The 25,704-nt window shown below is 35.5% G+C and overlaps 1 protein-coding gene across 11 annotated transcripts in view; it reads left to right on the forward strand.

The window, feature by feature from the left end:
• The window catches only part of LOC128991568 (trithorax group protein osa-like), a 90,746-nt gene extending 68,920 nt beyond the window's left edge, over positions 1-21,826 (forward strand). For 2 of the 11 annotated variants that reach the window (XM_054414568.1, XM_054414571.1), the window contains exons 13-25: positions 817-858; positions 2,328-2,543; positions 7,955-8,171; positions 9,299-9,418; positions 11,717-11,800; positions 13,466-13,598; positions 14,289-14,487; positions 14,946-15,099; positions 15,767-15,951; positions 16,898-17,029; positions 18,272-19,422; positions 19,897-20,233; positions 20,794-21,826. In XM_054414568.1, coding sequence (XP_054270543.1) covers positions 817-858; positions 2,328-2,543; positions 7,955-8,171; positions 9,299-9,418; positions 11,717-11,800; positions 13,466-13,598; positions 14,289-14,487; positions 14,946-15,099; positions 15,767-15,951; positions 16,898-17,029; positions 18,272-19,422; positions 19,897-20,233; positions 20,794-21,198 — 3,375 coding nt within the window. In that variant the 3' untranslated portion in view covers positions 21,199-21,826. The remainder of the gene's footprint in view (positions 1-816; positions 859-2,327; positions 2,544-7,954; positions 8,172-9,298; positions 9,419-11,716; positions 11,801-13,465; positions 13,599-14,288; positions 14,488-14,945; positions 15,100-15,766; positions 15,952-16,897; positions 17,030-18,271; positions 19,423-19,896; positions 20,234-20,793) is intronic. The other 9 variants (XM_054414572.1, XM_054414573.1, XM_054414569.1 and 6 more) reach the window with 9 other exon arrangements.
• The last annotated feature ends 3,878 nt before the right edge of the window (positions 21,827-25,704 follow it).

Consider the following 25,704-nt stretch of genomic DNA (forward strand, 5'->3'; position numbering starts at 1 on the left):
TTACGATTACTGTTTGTACATTTAAATTCAGATTACATTATTTAGGCTTTTTTAAGCAGGCTTACCTTAAGAAATGTAGGCATCCCACTTCGTTCACTACAGAACACAGAAGAAAACACAAAACAGAATAAACACTGGATATTTTGAGGCCACTGGCCCCTTTCTCAACATGGAGAGTCACAGTAGATAGTACATTATAGATATCACATTAATATCTAATGTGACTCTCCATGTAGAGAAAGGGGCCAGTGGCCTCAAAATATCCAGTGTTTATTTTGTTTTGTGTTTTCTTCTGTGTTCTGTAGTGAACGAAGTGGGATGCCTACATTTCTTAAGGTAAGCCTGCTTATCCAATCCTTTCTCACACCTATTCTCAGGCAATAAGCCCTTTCTCTCCAAACCTCAAGTTTTTTTAACATAGTTTATTTATGGGTGTCCAAACAGCCTTGAGATTGTTCTTAAAATGATTTAATTTGAGTCGGATTGTTTTTCCAAAAAACTTACACCCCCAAATTGTCTGGATTATTGAGGGTTTACTGGTGTCGATGTTTACAAATTTTGCCACGATAAACATCCAAGCCAAGGAAGGTTATAAAGCTGTTTGTAACTCAAAGAACATTCGTTAAAACTAAAAAACTGAAGAATAAATTGAGTTCATTTTTCATCTACAAAGAGTTTTTACTTTTCCCACAACATTTGACAATTTTGTACCATTGTGTGAGGAAGGTGTACTGTAACCGTAACCACAGCTTGGCTAACCCGTAACCGTGAGGTGCCGTCGGTTACACCAGGTGATGCGAGTCTGTTCTTTTGCAGGTCTATAACAGTCATATGCCACAGGACTTATACAGGCCAAAGGTTAATATCATTTTGTCTCAGCCCCACTAATGTTTCCTCGCTTTGGTGTCGGCATGAGTAGGCCTTCTGTTGCTTCGTAACTGGTTGCTTGGGCTAAGCGCATGTTTCTTTTTTTGGTTTTTCGTTACGCTGCTATTTTTGTTTTAACGCTCTTCGTTGCTTATTTTTTAACATCAATGTTTTTAGGTTAATTCCAAGATTTTTAAAATTAAGTTTTAGATTTATGGATTTTTTCTACGTAACAATTTATTTTCTTTTAATATTCTACGTTTATACAATGTTGAATGTTATTCAATGTCTTGCAGTTTTCAATAACTTTGCTTGCCAATTTTTAATAATTCTGTTTAATTTTACTCTTTGCTTTACTATTTGAAGGGTAATCCTTCTACGAAGAATGATTTAAGTCTCAATCAGGTTTGTTATGATGAATTTGTGTGGTTAAAACTGTCTTGGATTGCTAAAACTTCTGTAATATATTAAACTGAAGAGTTTTTACTTCAATAAAAATCTTTTCTCTGACCAAGGTTTTTTTAAAAATATTTTTATATTGTAAAATTCTGTCAAATAAAATTTGCTCTTTTGGTGGTGGGTTGGGACGAGCTTTAAGGATGAAGCCAATAATCTTGATAAACTTAAGTTTTATGTGACAATTAGCTGTATATTGTACTTACAAGTTATAAGTTCATACGTCAGTACAGTGCTCTTCTTTACAATACTCAAATTCACAACATAATTGATCGTAAAATATTTTTAACCTGTGATTTAAATTCATAAAAATATAATTTTGACCATGGTTTTTGTAGATTTAAACTTTTGATAAATCAATTTTAATGTGACAGGCTTGTATAACGGTATACATTGGAACCTTATCAACCCTATGTGATGACAAACCCTGTTGCAATTTCAGTTAAGAATTACTGGGTAGCCTATGTGAAAACTACCACCCCAATGGCCATGGAAAAGCTATTTACAATATAATAAAGTAAAGAGACTGGTTTGGAATCCAGTTGTGATGTTTAATGTACATCACACTATCAAGTTTTTACATCAATGAGTTTTTACTACCTGATTGATAGGATAAAGATAAAAAATTCTGTCATTAAAAAAAAATTATTGGGTGAAATTATTAGTCTAGTCCTTAGCATTTGAGTGACATATTCCTTAGTATGATCCTTTTCATATTCACAAGAATTTGATTGATTTTGTAGTCTTAACTGTTAAAAAAGAAATTCACACTGGCGTCCAAAAACATAATTTTAAATGGCTTCCCATCTAATTTCAGATTTCCATTCGGATTTTGGAGGTTTTATTGTAAATTCCTTTAGATTTTTTTATTTATTTATGTATCATTGTAAATTTGTTGGGAAAAAACAGACGTAAATAAACTAATATTTACACATACAATTCGGAACAGTTAAGTGTAGGTGGATATGGTGTAGCGGAAAACTTGATACATGACCTTGTTCCAGAAGCAGGACAGTCTGAGCAAGCTGTACGAGATGGACGATGCGCCGGACCGTCGTCACTGGCTGGACAAGCTGCTGCAGTTCATGGAGGAGAGGAAGACGCCGATCACCACCTGTCCAACAATCTCCAAGAACCCCCTCGATCTCTTTAGACTATACCTCTATGTCAAGGAGAGAGGGGGCTTCATGGAGGTATGCAAGGTGCAGTGTAGTTCCATGGTAGCTATTTTTTACCTTATTTTTCACCTAGGCGTTAAGTCCGTCTTCTTCGATGGGTTGTCTGTTTTTTTTCTCTACGCATGCGAGTCGATTCTTGTCCATCGCCTGTGGTTTTACTGAGGGTGGTTTTTGTTTAGAATTGGGTTGTTTTGTGGATTTGATATATAATGTATTTTGTACTTATCTTCAGCATTGAAATTAATGTTTTAATATTTATGGTTGTACTAATGGAATGAGAAATATAACTAATTTAATCATTCCAATGTTTTGAAGTAAAAAAGCATCTTCTATTAAAATGATTGTAATTTTCCTAAGTATGATCATTCTATAAGGATGTCTCTCAAGAATTTCAATACCAATGAGTTGAATGCAGGTTTCAGTATGTATTCTTTACCCAAAACTACTCTAATTTGGGAAACGCTAACATCTTTGCATTGTAAAACTTGTGAAATGTTTGTATAAATTGATCCTTACTTAGATGACTTTTTTCTTCTGTAATTCAAATTTTTTAGAATATTAAATTCCATAACATTTTTTAGTTCATGAAAGAGAAATAATTCATTTGGCTACATTACAGTAAATTGGAACTGTTTTTACGCTATTTACTAGTATTTTTGGCGTGGCAAGATGACTCAACTAACACTTTCCGTTTCCTAACAGCTGGTTGTGAGATCTATCTTCCCCCACCTATCCCCTCCCCACCTGCTTGCACTACCACCGAGGACTACCAGAACACTGCACTGTTTTTGTTATTTTTTGTAACATAGAAATAAGCTTTTGTGATTAACCTTACAAATAAATCATTTAGAATAGTCTGTCTTTTTATGAGTATTCACTGTTGTAAAAATAAAAATGCAGTTTTATTTATTTTTTTGTAAAAAAGGAGTATTTTAAATTTTATTTAAATTTTTCAATGATGAAAGGAATAAACTGTTTACTGGAATATTGAAACGTCAAAAGAATTGGTTTGCTAATGCAAGAAAAAATGGTTAACTTGAACAAATAAATATGGTGAAAAATAATTTAATCTATGCTTGTAGCAAAAATGCTCATTTTACTTTTGCAATCTACTGGTTACATTTATCTACTTTATTTTCCTGCCTTTAATTCGAACCTAAGAATTTATTTTCTAAAAAAATGACAAATTCTGTAGTTGGTGTAGTTTGACTAGACAAGTCCAGTAAAGTACGACCGATCCGAACTGAACCTTTTCCTAACATCTTATTTAACTTTCCAAGCAGAATCAGCAAATCAAGATTTCAAGGTAAGGTTTTGTTTTTGCTTGTTTTGGTTTTTGTTTTTTCACAAGGTAAGTGGTATAACTATATTTGTTAGATGCTGTATTCGTGTACATATTCTCTTTTGTAGTATCTGTTCACTGTGTCCTTTTGATGGAATACAAATTAAAAACTTTTTGATTAAATTTTTTGTTTATAATTTTTGGTTGCTCAATATATATTATGTACATTACATTTTAATTTTTCCTTTGTTGCAAACAACTTTTCATATTTTAACACCAACTACGATCTAAAATGATTGCCTTAAAAAAAATACTCCTTAAAAAAATAAACTTAACCTACACTATTTCGGATTGCATAATCTTGCAACAGTGAACTAGATAAGTAGGTCTTTAGTTTGGTTGGTTTTAGCGACAGTCGCTCAGTATAGATTTTTAGAGAGGCGATATTTATATTTGATTGCCAAATACTAACCTACTTAAAGAGAAGAACAAACCGTAGAAGCAGCATGTGCTAGACTTGCTTCTCGTACAGTTTAACAATATTTTTACAATTTAAAGTAACTAACATGTGATCGATTTTCTCGTATGGGGATACAAACTTGGCATGTTATTGAAATTAACCCAAGTCATACCATTTTTTGTAACGGAAAAATGGTTCTTTGGGTTTGATTTTCTTTTCAACTTCTGTTGAAATTTGTACTGAAAATTATTTGTTTAAATAATCTTTTTGAAAACAATTACCAAGTTCCAGTTACATGCAGAACATTAGAAAAAAAGTATTTTTGTTAAAAGTTTGTAAATTTATCAATAGGTTGAAAAAGTCACTATGAAATTTGAAAGTTTTACTTACCTTACAAATGCAATTCTTGGCAAAGTTGTCTCACTAATACTCTTATAAAATATTTGTTGAATTCTGCATGTAAATAGAAAACTCCAACGTGCATGATAGAAAAAAAACTGGTGATGGCTTTATTGGATACTGATTCCCCTATTTTTGTAACTGCATGTTTGTCTCACCAAATACAAGTTTGTTCTTCTCTTCATACTTATAAAGAAACATTTTGGGACCAATTATTACTTTTTAAGTGTTTTCATAATATATTTAACATTATCAAATTTAACACTTTTATACTATACACTAACCTGTACTATAACTTATAATAATTTGAACTAAATCATTTTTGTGAATTCACTTAGTGATAAACTCATATTGTTCCTCCTTTTCATTTTTCTGCAAATTTGTAACATAATTTTTATCACCAATCATATAAGTAACATTTATTTAACAAGAACCCATCAACATTTATTGAGTTACTCCAACTAGTAGATGAAAGTAACAAGTAATGGAAATATTTTTTTTAACTACGGGTGGTTAGGATTAGAATTTGGGATCTGAATCCAAAATATTGAGACATGACTCTAAAATTTAAAAATGCATCGAGGAATCGTTGTGAAAAATAGACGTTCACTATAAATAATTTTGATTCATTTTTATCTTGGTAATTTAATCATGATCCTATAGTTTAATTGAACAGGGTGTCTAGTAGTCAGAAAAAACGGGAAAGTCGGGAATTAGTATTGAATTTAAAAATGATCTTGAAAGGTTGGCAATTAGTCTTTATTTTGATATCAAAGTTGGAAATTTTCTTGATTAAACCGCAATCATGCTGGACGACGACGTCTTCACAGCCGCGAAAGGTGTTCATGATTTTTCCGCGATCGTGGACGAAGATGATGACGTTTCCGTACCTGCAGTCCGTTGCTAACATGGCCGTGGGAGATGTTCATGAGTTTAAGGCGATTGCGGAAGACGATGATGATGTCTACATTGCCGCAGAAGATATTCAGGATTTTGCCGCGATCGTGAACGACAACGATTATGTTCTGTGACCGCGGGAGTCAATGATGATGTCTCCACGGCCACGAGAAATGTTCATAATTTTGCCGCGATCACGGACGACAACGAAGAAGTTTTGGTGACTGCGGCATTCAATGATGATGTCTACACGGCCACCAAAGATTTTCATGATTTTGCCTTGATTGGGGACGACGACGATAATGTGTTCGAGACCACGGGAGATGAGGATGGCGTTTTTGTGACCATGGGATTCAATGATGGATGCCTACACGGCCGCGGAAAATGTTCATAATTTTGCCGTGATCGTGAACAACGACGATTAAGTCTTGAAAGATCTGGAATTAGTCTTGAATTTTAAATCAGAAATAAACTAGACACCCTGTTGTATAAATTCTTCCCTGTTAAACAGAAATATAATTTTTTATAAAAGTTCCTAAAAACTTGAGGGACTTTAACACCCGTATTCAGTCTCAGATTTTGTTTTATTTTCTGTCTGAACCCTTCCCGGACAAGCAACTGATACGTCTATAATGATTGTAAAGTATAATGATGTTGTGAAATGGGAAGCGGAAAGTTCCGCCAATTCTGTTGACTGGTCAGTGAGCTGGTTCTCGTTAGTATGGCACTACTTTCCTGTGATCTGCAGAAGCGCTGCGGTCTTAAACGTCGCATATCAAATGCTAAACATCTAATTTTGTATTTGGACATCTTTCTTAAACTTAAATATTTTTCAAATTTACATACAGTGTTCTCTTTGAAGCTAAATATTGTTAAAAAAATATCACGGCCACTTTATTCTAGATTTATAACTTACTTATACAGAAACCTGTCTTCAAATCTTATTTTAAAGACAGGTTTCTGTATCTGTAATATTTATAGATATTAACATCCGTAGCAGATAAATCCGTGTCGATTATTCGGAGTGGAAATGGAAAATTAATCATGCACTGAGAAACAATTTGTTATGGAAAAACAAAGTGGAGTATGCATTTAAAATGGTAGCCTGTACAAAAATACATGAAATGAAAATGAATAGTTTTGTTTTTCAAATATTTGCTTGTCTGAGAGGGTTAAACTAACCTATGGGATTTAGGAGTCTGGCAAACTGGGTGTAACTATGTTTGAAATACTAACATATTCAGCTGAGGAAATCTAAAATTTTAATCTTTTCTTAGATTCAATGGATTTAACATTTGTCAAATCACGAGTTTCAATTCTTTATCACTTTTTCTTTATCTAGTAATTGTTGGGTGGAGCACAGTTTTGTGTGGTCGTGCTGCCGTAGTGGCGACACTGACAGTTGTTGTTTTGTGGTGGCAACCCTGAGAGGTAAGGCAGGCTGTGTCCATTGGAGAGGTCAGGTGGATACATCGCCAAACCTCTTTTCCGTTGCTGCCTTTTTTTCTCTGTGTTGTTTTTCTCTTTTTGGTGTTTTTAAATGTTGCTATACATGAGAATTGGTCATGTTATGGAGGAGTTTTTGGTCAAAAGATTGGTTTGCTACTGAAAAATTAATCAATCATTTTTTTTATATGGACAATACTTTTTTGTTTTTAATTAAAAAAACCTTTGAATTTACATTTCAAGCCATAAAGCAAAACGTTACTGTCCCATATTTTTTATATTTGCTGCTCAGAACACAATTAGTTTTTGAAGTAGAATAATTATTGTATTGCTTGAGTGTAATAAATACAATTCAAACCAAGCTTAAATTGCTAAACAGTTATAATTAAGACAAAAGCTAACGACATATGAAAAATAATGTTTACAGTACAAAAAGAAAATTATTGAAAACCTAAGAAGCAAGGCCGTGGAACTGAATTAAAGAAAAACCATTTAACTTCAGTAAAAGAAGTATAATATTTTTTATTGCAATTTACTGTTACTATTTACCTTCTTTTTGAAATGATAACCTCCAATAACCTGTCCAATCTTCATGAAAATGTTTTAACTCCTCTCTTTTAAAATCATTGTTTTTATGTGGCTTTTGGGTGTACTTCCATTTGTCCCTGTAACCAATGGGTAGTTAAGAATTTCTCAGAAGTTGTAGAAAAGGAAAATTCAAAATGAAAGTAATCGTTATATCTTTTAATGTTTGTAAAAAGTGTTAGCTAAAAATTTTGTGCCTAATATTTTTTCCAAATCGTCCAATTAAACATACATTTTTTGTATCATCCTATCACATTTCAAATTACAATAACAAAATCTTTACCAGGTTCCAAAATGTTTGAAAAATTCTAACCTCTAATCATATTTAAGTGAACAAAATGTTTCAACTCGAGAGCATTGGCTTATGAACACTCCATTTTGCAGGTGACAAAAAACAAGATCTGGAAGGACATTGCCGGGTTGTTGGGTATCGGAGCGTCGTCTAGCGCGGCGTACACTCTGCGTAAACATTACACCAAGAATCTGCTGCCGTACGAGTGCCACTTTGATCTAGGAGGCATTGATCCTCAGCCAATCATCAACCAGGTTGAGGCTACGTCGAAAAAGAAATCCACCAAGACTGCACCTGTACCTTCACCTGGTGAGATGAATAGACTTGTATTGTTGAAGTGTGATAACGCACAGATATATAAGGTATAGAGGAAATATGCTTATGGGAAGTCCGTGCCCTTTTAGCTATAGTATTTTTTGCCTAAAATATACTTTTGATGAGTAAGGAAGAGCACGAGCGGCAAGCACTGTGCGGAAATTCCCATTACTAGGGTCTGTCTCCACCGTGAGCATTGTAGTAGGCTACATGAAGGTGGGGAATCAGTGTTGATTTTGCCCTAGACACCAGCTACTAGTGCTAGACACCACTGAATGTGTATTGATTGTTCACCATTGAATGATTCTTCTGTACCTTACTTCTCTGTGGATAGTGTAAAAAATGTTTATATCACTCAAGATGGATTTAACTTATCCGTCCGTGATGGACGTACACTGAGAAAGGTGTAACATTTTCAAGATGGTTTAGACAATCTCACACAAAATTTGTTGTAGCTGTCAATTTAGTCAACCTTAATTTATTTATTTATTTATTTATTTATTTATTTCCTCTCAACGGTTACACCATTTTACAGCGAATATATGGTATGTTACATGTTGTATCTAATAAGCCACAAAATATTGAGCAACAGTAACTACTCTAGTAATAAATATACAATAAATAACAAATAATATAATAATAACAAAAGCATAAAGAGATTTAAACACATTAACAATAATAGTATCAACAATTTTGACTAGATCAAGTAAGTGTAAGTGATTGATGTTACAAACATGGCTGATATTGACAAATAAACAATGAAGAAATGAAAAAAAAAAAAATTAAATTGTTTAATTTAATCTGGACTAGTTATATAGGCTACAGTTATATTCTAGTTATAATTATACTGTTAAATTAAGAATGTTTTACAGTCAACTAAGCAATTGTGATGAACAATTAATTATAGTGTTTCAGTTGATATATTTTTTTTTTAATCCAGAATTTACCATTCAAGTTTTTTTCTGTTAGAAGAGTGTAATTATAAACGAGAGTCTCAAGTCTGAAGACTAGCCTTTCAATTTTGTCAGAACCCAAGCATAGTAGGCCTATGAAATAAAACTAAAACACCACCTTAAATGTAAATTTTATAATTTTTCATCAAAGATTGCTTTTGTTCTCAGGGTCATCAAATTCGCAAGACTCTTTCCCTTCTGGTGGTGGCAGCGGATCCATGGACGGTTACGGTTACGGCTATCCACCTGACTACAACAACCAAAGACCACCTTCCCAGTCCAACCAAGGTAATTGGTTTTCGGTTAATGGTTAACTCTCTATCCTGTCGTCTTCACAATTTACTTTTGTCAATGGACAAACTTATGCGTCTACGGTCGGGTCTTGTCCGTACTTATGGAACTAAGGCTGTATTTTATTGATGGGTTAACTCTTAAAATATTTTTATTTTCTAATTTCTCTGGTCAAATTGAATATTAAATACTGTAGTAACAAAATTCATTAAAGATACACTTTACGTTGGTATATTCTTTATTTGGTAATTGATAAAAGTTTACCCATATTTTTTTACTAAAAGTACGAGACATTTACGATGAAGTTCAAATGCAATTCAGGTTATAATTTATTTAATTGAACTTAGATATTTTTCATAATACAATACGTGGTTCCAATTGTTTCATGTACAAATTAATGTTTGAATTGCAAATACAACAATCCCTATTATAAACTAATGGACCATTCAGAATCTTCAGTTTAGTTACACCAATTCAAAGAATTTTCCAATAAGATGATTTTTAATACCCTACACATTTTACCTTTTTGGTTGGTTTTTTTAAGTTGTAGGCTATCCTAAGTTGTTTTCTTTAAAAATATTTGTTCTTTTATTTTAATTTCCTTGTCTTTTTAAAACTTTTTTTTGTTTTGAAAAAAAAAAATATTTCAAGATATTTGGAGAAGAGATTCTTTACTTCTATTACTTGTTTAGTTTACTAGAAGGAGTTTGTTTCAAAGCATATTTTTATGGGAGTCCATTTATTGCTAGTACAACTTGATTTATTAATCGTATAATATATTTATTCTTGGTTCACTATTCATACATTTTTCTTGAGTCTTTTATGTCTGGGAAGTTACTCATGGGCCAAAGTTCTAATGGATTTTTAGGAAATGTGAAAGCCTTATGTTTGATAGGATTCATTGTTGTTGTTTGTTTAAAAATCTAAGGTTTCAGTGCCGTTATTTGCTTCAGGGTAGTAGCTACTCTGCAGTAGGTAGTATTTTTTTTTTTTTTTTTCGGGACAAACATATTTTAATATGCGTTAGCGCTATAAATATAATATTTATTTTAAAGGTTTTAGGGGAAATTATTTTGTTTTAGCATAGCGAAATGTTTTAGATATGCAGTATATTTTTTTCTTTTTATATAATTTTAACAGAGCCCGAATGGACTTTTGAGTCAACATCGGAAATTTATTTAACGTATTAGTTTGCCCTTTCTTTTGGTATTAAGATTGAAGCATAACTTCGACAGCTACCTGTAAATACAAATTCAAATCAATGTCAAGTCGTACGAAAATACAACAAATAGGATTCCTAGATACTTAATAACTATTTTTTCTAATTGGAAGATGCATGATTTGTTGAATTAGTATGGGGGTGAGGTGACGGTAAATATCTTCCCAGATTTCTAAATAAAGAGATTATTCTATTAGAAATATTTTATCTGCCATTAACCCCCTTCTCTGTTGTGTTTCTTTATTATATTTTGAAAACTAACAATTTATGTTTCCTCTTAAATAACTCAATGTATTTTTACAATGTTAAAACAAAACTATTTTGTTGTAAACTAAAAGTTGTCAAACTTTTTTACTAGCAGCGTTGTAAAAACAGAGTTAAGTCAGCAAGATACTTTTTTAGGCTCTGTCGTATTTAAAACTTTGTATAATAAAAATGCTATTACAGAGGCTTAACTAATTAAAAAGATGGCATTACCAAATTCCCTCAATTGTTAGTGTCTTCAAATGGCTAATGTGCACTCAGAAGCTAAAGTTATGATACAAACAATTAAGGCACAACACAATTAACATGGAATTTGAACTGGCAAAAGGACAGATACAGATACTATGGGAGAAAATTGTCATATGTAAGAGCAAATTAATGGCAAACTGTGGGATTAAATAGAAAAAATGGGGATAAAGTGGGATTAAAAGGCAAACTCGGGGATAAAGTATGGGAAAAAATTATAACCTTGATGGACAATGAGAAATAGTAAACTTGGGGGATAACGTGGGATTAAACTTGGAGGATGAAGTAGAAATTAAATGGCAAACTTGGGAATAAGGTGGGATTAAAAGCAAAGTGGGAGGATATAGAGTGGCATTAAATGGCAAGGCTATAAATAAAATGGGGTTAATCGCAAAAATGGGATAAAATGACTAGGTAGAGAACCAAGTGAGATTTTTATTGTCACACTTATGGATAAAGTGGGTTTTTAAATATCTAACAGCAAAATACAGCGAAGTGTGGTGTTGTGGAGCGGGTGGGATGTTTAGTCTTGTATGGTGGTTGAGAGTAAGAGTTGCCGTGTGCAGGTGTGGGGGTGCCGACCGCGCCGACGGATAACATTAGTGTTTCCAACCCGTTTGACGACGCAGGCCCCCGCGGCCCACGCCCAGGTACATTGCATTGCTCTGCACCCTGTATTTTGTGGGACCCTTCCCGAGCAGTAGCAACTCAAAGTGGTAACATTGCCGAGGATACCGAGTGGTTGTTTTTGTACAATTATTGTTGTTTGAGGGTTATATGTCTTGTGGAATTTTTAAGAAAAATTAAGTTTATTATACATCAGGATAAATATTTTTGTAGGTTTGTAATGAAATGAAATGTTTTCACTTGATTTTTAAGGATTTCAGAATAAATCATGCTTTAACCTCTTGGGTAAATTAGTATATGCAAACAAGAAATCTATTTACACTATATCACCTCGGAAATAAATAAAATCACAGAACTACACTATATGGCTGCATAAATTGACAGTCTGTATTCCATATTAATTGTGATATCGGTACTCATGGGTAAAGATTGTGATAGGCAGATGTGACTGTATTTATTTCTCATCATTATTGTTTCTAAAATTCGTAAATCCGAAAATAAAACAGTAAGCCACCGTTAAATTTAGTTTGGCAATGTTACCAGGTTGACTGTCGCCAGCTCGAAGGTCTCCCGTCTTGTTGTTACCCTAACTTGGTGGTGGAATGGGAATTCACTCTCCAACTCGACTCTACACTTCTATTTCTGTCGTATCTAACGTAACTGTTTGATGTAATTTCACGTCTTCGGACGTTACAGTCGGTCCGTCGAGGGTTACCTGGTTGAGGCCGTTACATGTTTCATTATGTGTGTAAACGTTTTCCTTGTATTTACGTTTGTATTTTGTATTGTCATCTCTGCATGCGATTTCAATCGGTATTTTTAAATACTGTTTTGTTAGTTATCTTTAGTTGTTTTCCCGTACTGTTTACAATATTTTGAATTTTATTTGCACATTTTCAATATCTTATTTGTTACTTAATGGTTATGTTAAGTTTTTAAACCTCAAAACTGTACAGCAGTCGACAAAGTTTTTGTCGCTTTTCTGGCGGCAAAGGGGTTGTTACTTTTACAGCTGTTTTTTAAAATATTAGAGTGACGATTCAAGCAAGGTTAAAGTCAGTGTCAATTTTTCAACAACATTCACTTTCAAGAAGAGATAGTAAGGGCTGCACCACTTAATGTCAGAAAATGCAATTACGTTGCTAATGTAATTACCATTACATGACTATGATAAATGTAATTTGGAGAATTTGTTGGTATCTACAAGAGATTTTATTTACTTAACAATTTTGTAATTTAGATACAAGCACACTCAACATTTAAAAAACCATATTTTCTGGCTCTTAACCTTAAAAACATTCAAACTTGACAGTGTACAAAAAATGGTGTGTTACTGAACTATGTCTGAAATCTGTCTTAATTCATAAGCAGTAAAAATATTACTAAAATATCAACAACAAAAGTGCAATTCTCGTATATTCAAACTCGGCCAGAAGCCTGTAAACTCTTCCAAACACACTTGCTGAGCTCAGTCTCTGTGAAGGCTTTAGTAGTAGAAAATCCACTCGGCCTAATGCTGGAAACAGGATTTTTAGCATATATCTTATTAATATGAAAACCACATAGAAAAAGGGCAGCCCTTACTATCCGACCCTGGGGTAAAATTTTGTAATCTACCAGCCTGAAAAAAAGAAAAAAGTTAAATTTGGTCATGTGATGCAGAATGAGTTACACGAGGGTTGTTGCAGGTATGCAAGGAGGCTACCAGAACCAGGGAGGAAACTACTCTCAGTACCCTGACCAGTACAACCAGCAATACCCCCCGGGCAGCTCGTATCCCCCCAACAGACCACTGTACCCCCCCTACCCGGACCAGGACAGGTTAGTGTAGAGCTATCTAGTAATATCCCCTCGACTAGTCACTCCTCGCGGCTGTTCACACCCTCCTAACAGCAACTACTTAGTTGTGTTGACGATGAGGAAAATTCAAATAACTTGGTTTAGGTTTCATCTCTATTGCACACAGGACCTTTTGTAAAGCTTGGTTTGAGGGTAATAGAGTGAAAGATATTAGAGAACCTTTTTATTTAGAGAAAATTTTTTACAGTTTTTACTAGTTTAACCATTTTAAGAAATAATCACTACTAAAGATTATTGTTGTACTGATTTTTCTTATGCTATAGCACAGTTTTTCTATGTGAGGGGTCACATCATGAGGAAATGGAAAGGTTCATTTGGTGAAGAATTATTGCTTCTGATTCTAGGAAAATAACATCAATCTCTTTTCTTTAATGCTACAATTTTTTGTTACTAATAGGCAGTTGAAGTTATGTAACATTTTTCAACTTCAATTCCTTTATTTAATGTTTAATTAAGGTAATGGTGAGTGTACGATGTTTGTGGATTATTTTGGAATATTTCTATCACAGTTAGTAAATCAGAAATTTATCAAGGTATGAAGTGTGATGAGAACCTTTTGGGATGCCAAATGTCCACAATAATCCCCATGGTCTTCAACTCTTCACTTATACATGGGACAAAAGTTATATTACCACTGCATTACGTTTGTAGGGGCTACAACCAAGGCGGGGCAACGGGGCCTAGTCCTAACGCTACAGGGACGCCGCCGGGACCAGACCCTTACAACAGGTACAATATGGGAGCTGGACAGCCACCCGGTTACCCACCCAGACCCGGGCAGACACCACCCGGACAGCCACCCAACCAGCCGTACCCGCCACCCCAGCAGCCGTACTACCCCCAGGACCAGGTAAACTGTCATATCACTTCTAGTGCTAGAATAAGCGAGAGGTCTTGGGACTTTCTAACATAGTAAAAATTTACCTAAAAATAGGCTATATTGACAAATGTTTTATTTACTGAATGCAGCCCAAACGTACATCAAGTGCTGGTGGTAGTAGAAATCACTATCTCCAGATATGTCGGAAAAAAACTGAATTAGAATGTCTCGACAGATATCTATTGAATTGACATAAGGAACAAAAGTTAAAACAATACAAGACGCAAATGGGGTTCCAAAGTTGTTATCATTGTTTCTGTTGATTTAATAAATTTGAACATTAGACGGTTGATCACAAACTTCTTTGCATTATACCATCTGTATCTGGCCTAAATATATCAACTCATGGAAACATTAGTAATACATTTTGCATTAAAAGAAATTAGGATGATCTGGAAATATATGCAATAACCATATATGTGTTTCAGGTGTATGGCAGTGGCCAGGGCCCCAACGGCGGGGCACCCTACCCTAACAACAAGGGAATGCCTCCGCCCGGCGGACAGCCCCGGCGACATCCCGACTTTGCCAAAGACCAACCTTACCCACCTTACAACCAACAGAGGCCTGCCATCTATCCTGGTAGGGATTTGGTATTTCTCAGTGTTATCTTTTTTGTTTAGAATACCTAATTGTCATTGGTATTGCAATTTGTTTCATTTAGTATCTTGCTATTTAATTATTTTATATTTTAGAGATAATCCTTGTGAGTTGTGACTAAGGAGATTTTTGGGAACGCATGTAGTTTAGTTCAGAGAAAAAGATAATATAGGGCACTTTAATGATTTACTATTTTGGTGACTATCCCTAGTGGTTGTGTTTTCCTGGCAAAATGTCAGAATGTTCTCTGGCTCCTCTACCCTCCTGTTTATGTGAATTAAAGTTTACTGATAGATGCCAGCACCAAAGCTTTTTCCCATACGAGAAATGGATGTACTTTCCCATCCCCATTCCCTGTTTAATTAACCTCCGTGACAAAATACTTCATCCTTGTGTAGGTCTTCTTATGATGGTAGGAGGTGAGACACATTTTTTGTGTATCTCTTAAGCCTATGGTACTTAAACTTTCTCAGGAAGCTAGCAGAACTCTATGTAACAAAAATACTTCCAGATTAAATTATTTTGTAATTTATGTGGATTTCAGCTCAGAACCATTTTAACACCATTGTAAAGACGTCAATGTCAATTAAATTTATTAATATTCCTATTTCTAGGTTTAATACACGTTGACAAAATAATTTCTGTTCAGGTGGATGGCCGGCTCAGAACAACAACAGCCAGTATCGGGGGCAGTACGGCCCGGGCCCGGGGCCTGCGGGGGGCCAGTGGAGCCAGGTGTCAGGCCCCCGTCCCAACTCTCAACCCCCCAACGGACCCCCGGGACAGTGGGATCAGCAGCGGTACCCTGGCCAACCCCCCTACCACTCACAACAGGTAACAAGCCCTTCAGATACAAGATGATTTCATTAGTCTAATTCAATAATATCTTAGTTGAGTCGCTGTCGGACCATTGATCAAAATAGACTTCCCATTTTTGTATTTAAGTTGTAACCAGTTTTTGGATAAGAATTTACATTGTTGAATTGAGCCATGGAGTGTTCTCCTGCACAGAGAAGTAAGATATAGAGGAAACGTTCAATGGTACATTAAATTCGTGTCTAGCACCAGTCGCTTGTGTCTAGTAAATTCTATTGGTCATCCCTTCCGCTCTCCTTTTCCTTGCTCGGTACTAGTATATTTCTGCCCCACCATTCCAGAGCTTAAAGTGCACGGTTGCCAATAATCATATTTCTTTTGTATCTTACTTCTCTGTTATATTATGCCAACATTTAAACCAATCCAAACTGATAAAAGAACTTATTGTATAATTTTTTATGTCTCATCAACTGGAAAAAAACTGTGGGAAAAAATCAAATTTCGGCACTGGCATATTCTCTGAGTGGCTCATTCAATTATGTTCAAATCTAATACAAATTGGCTACAGCGGGTCCATGTAATATGTTATGAGATGTTATGTAATGTGATGTTTTCACCTACACTAATTACTGGAAGTAAATAAAAATGGAATATGAATTTCACAGAAACCAAACTTCACCAGTTCTGGCTAATTGTCGATATGACTTTTCTTTTATTTACATTTTTCATATTTTAATCACAAACTTATTTTGATTTTACACACCAGGTACAATATGCGGTGATTTTATTTAGGCCAGTTATATTTTGAGTCTTTACTGTTTTAATTTTGTGTTCCTGGGAATGATTTTTCTGAAACTAATTTGTTTTTAGCAAATTTTCAATAATTTTTTACATTGTTTTACAGTTTGTTTATTTTCAACTTTTTTATGTTTCTGTTTTATTTTTGGTTTTGTAATTTTTTTAGTGGGGTGTACCACCAAGTATGGGCAACACTGTTGTGGGCCCCAACTCGGGGCATAGGGCCCCCATGGGGCCCCGAGGTTACAGGCCCGACGGCAAACCCTACTGTCAGATGAACTCTTCTGGTGGTATGAAAGTGAGTATTGAGTGATAATCGCGCCAATAATGCGGTATAGAGGCTTAATTACCAAAGCTCTTATGTTAGCAGTACTACTATACTCCAGTCACAAAATTTAGGTGGTTTAATGGGAAGAAGTTCCCCCACATTTTTTTTTCTTAATATATATGGTGCAGCTGTTATTCATGTTTAGGCAAACCTCAGCTGTTGAGCTATTATTTCAAAGAGGTAGGTTCAAACGGAGGGGGATAGATTTCTTCCCCTAAAACAGCCTATATTTTGAGAACGAACTATAGTTAATGATTATTTTTAATTATGATATATTTATTTTAACATATTTTGTGGTGTTTAAATAATGGAACCATTTATCAGTTTAGAATTGTATTCTTTTGCCTTTGTAAGCCTAAGCTACATTGGATTACCAAAGTTAACCATTACCTCTGTACGCACATTTAAACAAATTTCAACTTATTTTCAAATATCTGTTTTTATTAAAAAATAATATTGTACAATTTTTTAAAAGTTTTTCTTGCTACTTATTATGACTGCTAACTACATGATTAAGACTTTTGCTATTACATTTAATATGCACATAAAAAAAATATTATTCTTATTAGGGTTTCTTTAAATAATAATTTAGTATCCTAGTATGCCCAACATAAACTAGATTATACATATTGTTCTTGATAAAATTGTAAAGAGTTATGAAACTTTAATACATATGTTTTACCTAATATACTTTCTCCTATACAATATATCAGGTGATTTAAGAAAAATAAATAAATAAACATAGCAGAATTCTGTTCATAATATTTCTAAATGAATGCAACAATTTTAATTTTCAAACAACAACTCAAGTAAATAATGCAGGTATTTGTAGAAAAAATAAAATTATGTTACCATAATAAAAAAAGATCTGAGTAATTTTTGATAGTTAAGATTGTATAGACTGATTTTTAGCTCAAAATATTAATAATGCAAGTTTACTAACCTAGTTTTAAAATAATAGTTTTTCAGACTCACTTTTACATCTTCATCAAGTTAAGGTGAGAAATAAATTGATACAAACCCATTATCCATAAATGTTAAAATGGCTTGTGTTTTGTGTACAGTAACAAGTGTGTCTCTAACCAAAAATGTTATCCATACAGCTATTATTGCTTTTACAATTATTAGCAATCTATTCCAATAATTTTTCTAGATTTTTTTTCAAGTTTGTTTTAGTCCATTGTTGTAATGTGTTGTTTGTTGTGTCGCCAGGGTCAGATGTCAGGTCCCATGCAGGGAGGTCCAGGAGTCAAGCGAGAGCTAGTGTTTCCTATGGACAGTGTGGAGGCCGTGCAGCCTGTACTGTACAAGCGGCGCAGACTGACCAAGACAGACGTGGCGCCGGTGGACGCCTGGCGCGTGATGATGTCACTGCGCTCCGGGCTGCTGGGTGAGACTACGTGGGCACTGGACATCCTCAACATCCTGTTGTTTGATGACGCAAGCATCGCGTACTTCGGCCTTGCACACCTCCCAGGACTGCTGGACGTTCTGCTGGAACACTTCAAGCACGCCCTCTCCGAGATGCTGGACAAGCCGACGGTCGAGACCGCAGACAAGCACCGCTGGTACAAGCGCACTTCCTCCGAGAGCAAGACAGTTGACCTCGGCAGCATAGCTACGCCCCCGGACCCTGGTGAGAGGTTGAGAGTCATCCGTGGACCCGACTACACGATGCAGTCCAGGAAAGGCCATCCTGTGACTCTGACGCCTGCCAACGAGGAAGTCTTTGTGTCGGACAAGCGGAGAGTGTGGGACGAAGACGAAGTAGAGGAGACGCCAGAAGTCCCGGACTATTCTAGTACCAAATATATAATTCCCTGTTTTAAAGGTGAATTCGGACTTGTGCCGTTTGTAAGACTGTTGCCCGACAAAAACAAATGTGATGTTAAAGTGAAACGAGAAAAAGACTCTGACGAACAGACCGACTCGAAAAGGACTAGGTCGTTAAACGACTTGTTGACGCGGGTAAAGTTAGAGCCGAGCGAGTCGGAAGTGAAAAACGAGGAAGTTGACGAAAGGATAAAAGACCCGGCGGGAATACTAAAGCGGAGAAAGATGTCCGATTACGAAGACGAGTGCTATAGCCGCGACGAAGCCAGCTTGTATTTAGTAACGGAAAGTCAAGACGCGTTAGCGAGGCGGTGTATATGTATTTCTACGATCTTGAGAAATTTAACCTTTGTTCCTGGCAACGAAGCCGAGTTTGCTAAAAATGTAACGTTCCTTAATTTATTGGGCAAATTGCTGCTGCTACACCACGAACATCCTGTTAGGACTCAGAAACAGAGGAATTATGACCGAGATGACGACGCTGACTACGGTGACTGCTGCTCATCTCTGCAAGGCGAGGGTGAATGGTGGTGAGTGATCAGGCTATTTACTTATGAGAAACATATATAATTATTACTTTTAGTAGGCCTAGTAAAGTTACCATTTAATTTTACTCCACGCTATTTTGCTCCAGAATCAATTTTAATAAAGCAAATGTTCTGGGACCTCTGTCCTCCTAAAAATACAATTAGTTTTTTGACATGAATTGTCTAATTGCTGTTATGCATAAGGCCTAATCTTTTTTTATTGTGATCAAAATAAACCAATTTGGTTTTGAAACTATTGTAGTGTTTTACACAACACATTGACAAACGTGGGCACATTTGTTCAAATAATTATAAAAACAACAAATATTTATTTATCTTGTTAATGGGTTTAGTTGATTAATGTAATATTTTAATCCTTTTTAGACATGGTTTCTACTATTAATTTAACTTTGTTTATATGGGGGGAAGATTATAACTCATCTATAACTTGCATTTCAACGACTACAATGTTTACAGGTGGGAGTTTCTACACCATCTGAGAGAGAACGCGCTGGTGTGTCTGGCCAACATGGCTGGCTACGTAGACCTGGGGCTGTATTCGGAGGATGTGTCTCGTCCTCTGCTCGACGGACTGCTACACTGGGCCGTGTGTCCGGCGGCGCAAGGACAAGACCCGTTCCCCACAGTCGCCCCGTCCAGTGGACTGTCGCCTCAGCGGCTAGCACTGGAGGCGCTCTGCAAGCTGTGTGTCACGGAGAACAACGTAGACTTGGTGATAGCGACCCCGCCTCACTCTCGGCTAGAGAGGCTGTGCTCGACACTAACCAGGCTGTTGTGTAGGAGTGAGGAGCAGGTGAGCCAACTAACAATTATCTACAGTTCTTTCTATTAAATAATGGTGCTCTAATGTTATATTGACCACACTAGGCTGTTTTATACACCACACAAGATTGGGTTGGGCTATTTGTACATTAAAAAACACTTTCATTCCAAGTTTGGATACCTAACCTAACCTGGTGTGGTTGGTATAGCAGGAGAGGAGCAAAATGCATGCACTTCCAGGCAAAATGGTTCTGTAAAAATGTATGTTCTCTTGTAAAATATTTTGTTAAAGGAAAATAATGTATTGACTTAATTTTTATATTACACTAAAATATACAAATTAAGGCTACAGTTACCTTATTTAATCAAGGAGTACAAGTAAATAAAAAAAGTGTTACCTCCAAAATCCAGGCCTTTTCCGTAGCAACCAGTTCCCTCAGATTCTTCAGCCATCTGCAATGTTACCCTCTCATCCAAGTGTTAAGTGTTTCTAAAATCCTAAACATTTTTTTTTTTTTTTCAATATAATTGCCTTGTTTGAGTCTATCATATATTTCACAATCTAACCAGATATATATTTGATTGTTGAAGGTGTTGAGAGAGTTCTCTGTCAACTTGCTCCACTACCTGGCTGCGGCTGACAGCGGCGTCGCTCGCATCATCGCAGCTCAGTCGCCCTGCGTGTCACTGCTGGTTGCCTTCATAGAGCAGGCCGAGGCCAGTGCCCTGGGTGTGGCTAACCAGCTCGGCATCAACGCCCTACGAGACAACCCTGACTGTATGGGCACCAGTCTGGACATGTTGCGACGTGCCGCGCGCACTCTGCTGCACCTCTCCAAACACCCGGACAACCGACCGCTGTTCCTGCAGCAGGAGCAGCGACTGCTTGCGCTCGTCATGAGTCAGATCCTGGACCAGCAGGTCGCTGCGCTCGTGTCCCGCGTGCTCTACCATGTCTCAGACAGGCCGCCTTCCCCCGAGCCCAACATGCCTTAGTCTCCGGATTCTGACGACGGATTTTAAATTTGTTCTTAAGAGACAGTGTGTTGATTTTTTTACTTTCAAATTTCAAAAGTGATTCGTATTTTATGTGCTGTGTAATATTTTTTAACTCGCGACTGTCTGTTTGAAATTATCGTGCAAATGCTTTATACGCGGGCGCCGTTGTACATAGGACTGTAGGGCGCACGTGTCAGACTGAGTTTTAGCGAATCGATCGTTTTGCAAATAGGCGATGAAATATTTTTATACGTGTTTTATCTGTTGTATAATTTATTTATAGTGAGTTTAGTTTTTTTAAGTTTTCGAGTGTATTCGAAACTGCGGCGGTGTAATATAGTCTGTGTAAGATATTTTTCACCTTATGAAATGTATGTAAAAATGAAATTTAATGAATTAGTTCATTGAGGCTGTAAACTTATGCGTGAACATAAATCTTGGTCGATTATATTTACCTTACCTTTGGAGATCATTTATCAGTCATTTTTACGAGTTATAAATTTTTGTTAATGTTTTTATCTACGCAGTTAGTATAAATAATTATTTAAATGTATAATTTGTCAAAAAGTTTCGACTAGAATGGATGATGAATAAATATGTAAATATTATATAATGAAATTATTAGTAATTCTGTGCTACGATTTTATTTTTCTCCCTTTACCTTTTGTAAAACGTAGTTGGTACCAAGGAGGATATGAAACTATTTTCTAACAGAAAGAAAATAGGTACTTCAATTATTAGCTATTGAAAAATGTCTAAATTATTATCTTCAAGCTTCAAAAAGCTGAAAGAAACACATATTTTGCAACCTTTTCAAGCTTTCTTATATATATATATATATATATTTACTTTAGAAAATGATTGTTTGTGCAAAATGAGAAAAAAACAACTTAAAAGTGTGGCGTAATTGTCCTTGAATTCTGTTTACTGGTTAGGGTCTTGGCCTTGAGCATTTCCTTTTCAACAAAACCAATTCCTTATCAACGTTTGAGATGGTAAAAAATAAAACTGCATTACGTGACATCATCAAGAGCCACAGAATGAGATATGACTCTTCATAGTCGAGCCAGTAAAACGAAAAGGAAAATTAAGGTAGGTCACTTGTTTGTGTTGCATAAAAAAGTAACATTAAAAATTATATTAACTAGATACAAATAATAACTGTTGATTTCCTACTCTCTAAGATGTAGCAGTAAAATGAAACTGCCACTAAAAGCTGGTGAAAAAATGTGATGTTGTCACATAAAATTGTCATATTATGTTTTGTGTTTTGTAAGGGTTAGTCCAAGGTAAAAAGGACCAATAAGAACATGTGTCCAAAGTCAGATTGGAACTAGTTGTCACTTTGACCCGACTTAAATTTCCTTTCCTAAGTCTGGGTTTCCTTCTTTTCTAGCTGCGGAATTGTGAATGTCAAGTCAGTTTTTTATGTGGTTAAAACAGCCCCTGACGAATTCGGCAACTACTAACCCCTATGTGAAGAGTAAGAGTCCATTTCGTCAGTTGAGAAACACTACCTTTAAGGAATGGAAATTGGAAAGGATGCTCCAGATCCAGTTTAAGTAACAATATTTGTTAAATTAAGAGGCTTCAACTATTAAAGCCGCGTTTACACCGGAGTTAATAACATAAAGTTAATTAACTTTTGTTATTAACCGGCAGTTATTAACAAAAGTTAATAACAAAGTTATTAACATATTATTTTGTACTTCAGTTTTTGTTAAAAACATTTATGTTAAAAACATTAAGTTACTCCACTATCTTGAATCATTGCTCATGCACAGTCAGCAGTTGTAGATGAGACAATGGTGCGAGAGGATGACGTGGTTCTCGCTGCAGCTGTGTGCGTTGTTTTGGCTACTGCTGCCCAAAGGAGACCTAGGAGATGCTGTGTGAAACCATCACTCAGAGCAAGGACTTTGTACAGTTTGAGTGATATGCAAGAAGACAATCGTGACCCTCTTTCAGGTGAGCTAAGGTGCGATGGAAGCATAAAGAATTTCCTCCGCATGACCAGCTGTGATGTTGAGAGTCTGCTGCAGTTGGTACTTAGGGGCGACTAGGGCGCTCTCTGTAGCAGTAGCACGATGCTGGGCACGGGGGTTGCGGGGAAGAGAGGGACCTGTTATTAACAAAAGTTAACGCGCTAAAAGGGACCATTAACTTTTGTTATTAACATTTGTTAAAAACATAACACATTTCCTTTGATCTTTACCGACTCTTGGTGGATAACATAAATCTTGTTAATAACAAGGAATTTTCTGTTAAAAACACGAGTTATTAACTTTTGTTTAGAGAAGTTTTTGAGCGATACTGTTATGTTAATAACTTTTTGTTAAAAACACGGTGTAAACGCGGCTTAAAAATTCAAGCAAAAAGAATGTTTTCTCAAACCCTTTTTTTGGGACATTGTAATATGTAAATTGGTGCACGCCATGTAATAAATAAATAAACCAGGAGTTTAAGGGATCTGTTCACCTGTGCTGTATTTTATTTAAATACTGTAAATGGAAGTGCTGTGTTGCTTTGCAGATGAGGAGATTTGCCTCTGTTGTGAACAATGGGCTGATTAGAACATAACTTGTTTTATTTTGTATGCTATATACAGGGTGTTCATATGAAAACTTCCATATCTGTTGTGTGCAAAGGTAGGGCTTTTAACACTTGTTTGTTCTCATTTCCCCCTATTTTGGACATGGCAAATCTAATAAAATTATTTTAAATTTTGAAAAGGGCCCAATTTGGGGGTAGGGGTGTTTTTTGAGAAATTTTCAAATGTAAACATGGGTTGTGTGATACATCAATTTAAAGGTCTAATCACCCTGCTCATTTTGGTGCAAAAAAATGTTAAACGTTTAAAAAAGGACTTTGAAGTTAACTACTGTATTACCCTAACTACTGAACGGAACAGTGCCAAATTTCTTTCCAAGCTTATTCTTGAGCTACAATGGCATTTTCCATGTTATTTTCTAATTAAAAAAAACCTCAATTTTGAAGGATAAAAGAAAGCTGAAAGCTCAAAATTCTTAAATAGCAAGGTACAACCAATTTCATATCATGTGAAAGGTCCTTTTTCCAAATACAATACAAACATTTTACGTACCTATTTAGTTTTGTTTAAGGAAAGGCTCTAGGCCAGGATTTTAAATTGTAGAAAAAGGAGGTAGCAGCTAGCTTACCTTGAAAACATAAACCCATAAACATAAACTCTTTCTCTACACTTAACAGTTAACAAAGTCCCTTAGGGGACGAAATATTGTGTGCACAGTGTTTTTCTACTTGTTCTATGGCCTACCCACACTTTTAAGGTAAGCTAGCTGCTATCCTCCTTTTTCTACAATTTTAGGTATTTAAATTTTCTTTCTATCTACTACCGTTTAAAAAATGCAGATGAAAAACAGAATTTTATAAATAGTTTGCTTGAGGAGTATGTTTTATCTATGGTGGCGCGATCTTGTAGTCTTGTTAGTGACTAAGGCAAGGCCGACATATTCCTTAGACACAGCTGTTAATTAATAGCCCATACAGCTAAGGAAGTAGCACGGCCGCCTTTAACTCCAGTGGCCGCGGCCTTCAAACTGGCAACGTCCCAAGTGGTGTTGTAACAGCTGTTTTGTTTGGAAGCAGCTAATGGTATTTGTGTATTAACGAAAGATTGGTTACTGGACTATGACAATATTGACTCCGCTTAAAAATGTACGGATATAGATTTTAATTCATATTGTTTCGGTTTTCAATTCTGTATGTTTTATCTTTATCCTACTAATATTATAAATGAGAAAGTTTGGATGTATGTTTGTGACAAGTAAACGCGAAAAATACTGGTCGAATCGGTCTGAAATTTGGTGTGATGATATCTCACATTCCTGATTAAAATATAGACGCATTCTTATCTCAAAAGTCCTTTCGGGCTCCGCCCCAGTGGCTCTGGAGTTTCCCATGTTAACCTTATGAGTAATCATATTTAAAAGGAATAAAAGAATTTTGTCAGCTGTTTCAACTACACAAGTTGGTCCTATGATATTAAATAGCATTAAAAAGTTATAAGGTTTACCAACAGGGTGCAGTACTATTAACTTTTTTGCATTTTGTATCCTCTTCCCGTTGCAAAGCACGGGTACAACAGCTAGTTTTCAATATGTTAAGTTAATAAATTCATGTTCATAAATTTAAATTTAAGTCAATAAAGGGCGAATTATTGAGCTGATGCACAGCCACCTGGCGGCCGTGCCTCTACCCCCCTCCAGTAACGTAACGCTGCCAGATATTTTCTTAAGCAAGGTTGTAGGAGATGAAATCTAGATCAAAATGTCTCCTGAAGTTAAACAATGGTTTAAAATTGGGGTTTAAGTAATGTTATCAAGAAGAAAAAAAACATTTAAACTTTGACCTTTTTCTCTGAGGTTCTTTGCCTACTTCCCCCGTTCTGACTTAAAACTCTAATTCTAAATTTTTTCTCATGTACGAATACAAATTTTTTTACAATTGGTGGCCCTTCTTCGC

This window comes from Macrosteles quadrilineatus, unplaced genomic scaffold, assembly GCF_028750875.1.
Source record: "Macrosteles quadrilineatus isolate MER2022 unplaced genomic scaffold, UCM_ALF_1.0 Scaffold_4__1_contigs__length_99947679, whole genome shotgun sequence".
NCBI lineage: Eukaryota > Metazoa > Arthropoda > Insecta > Hemiptera > Cicadellidae > Macrosteles > Macrosteles quadrilineatus.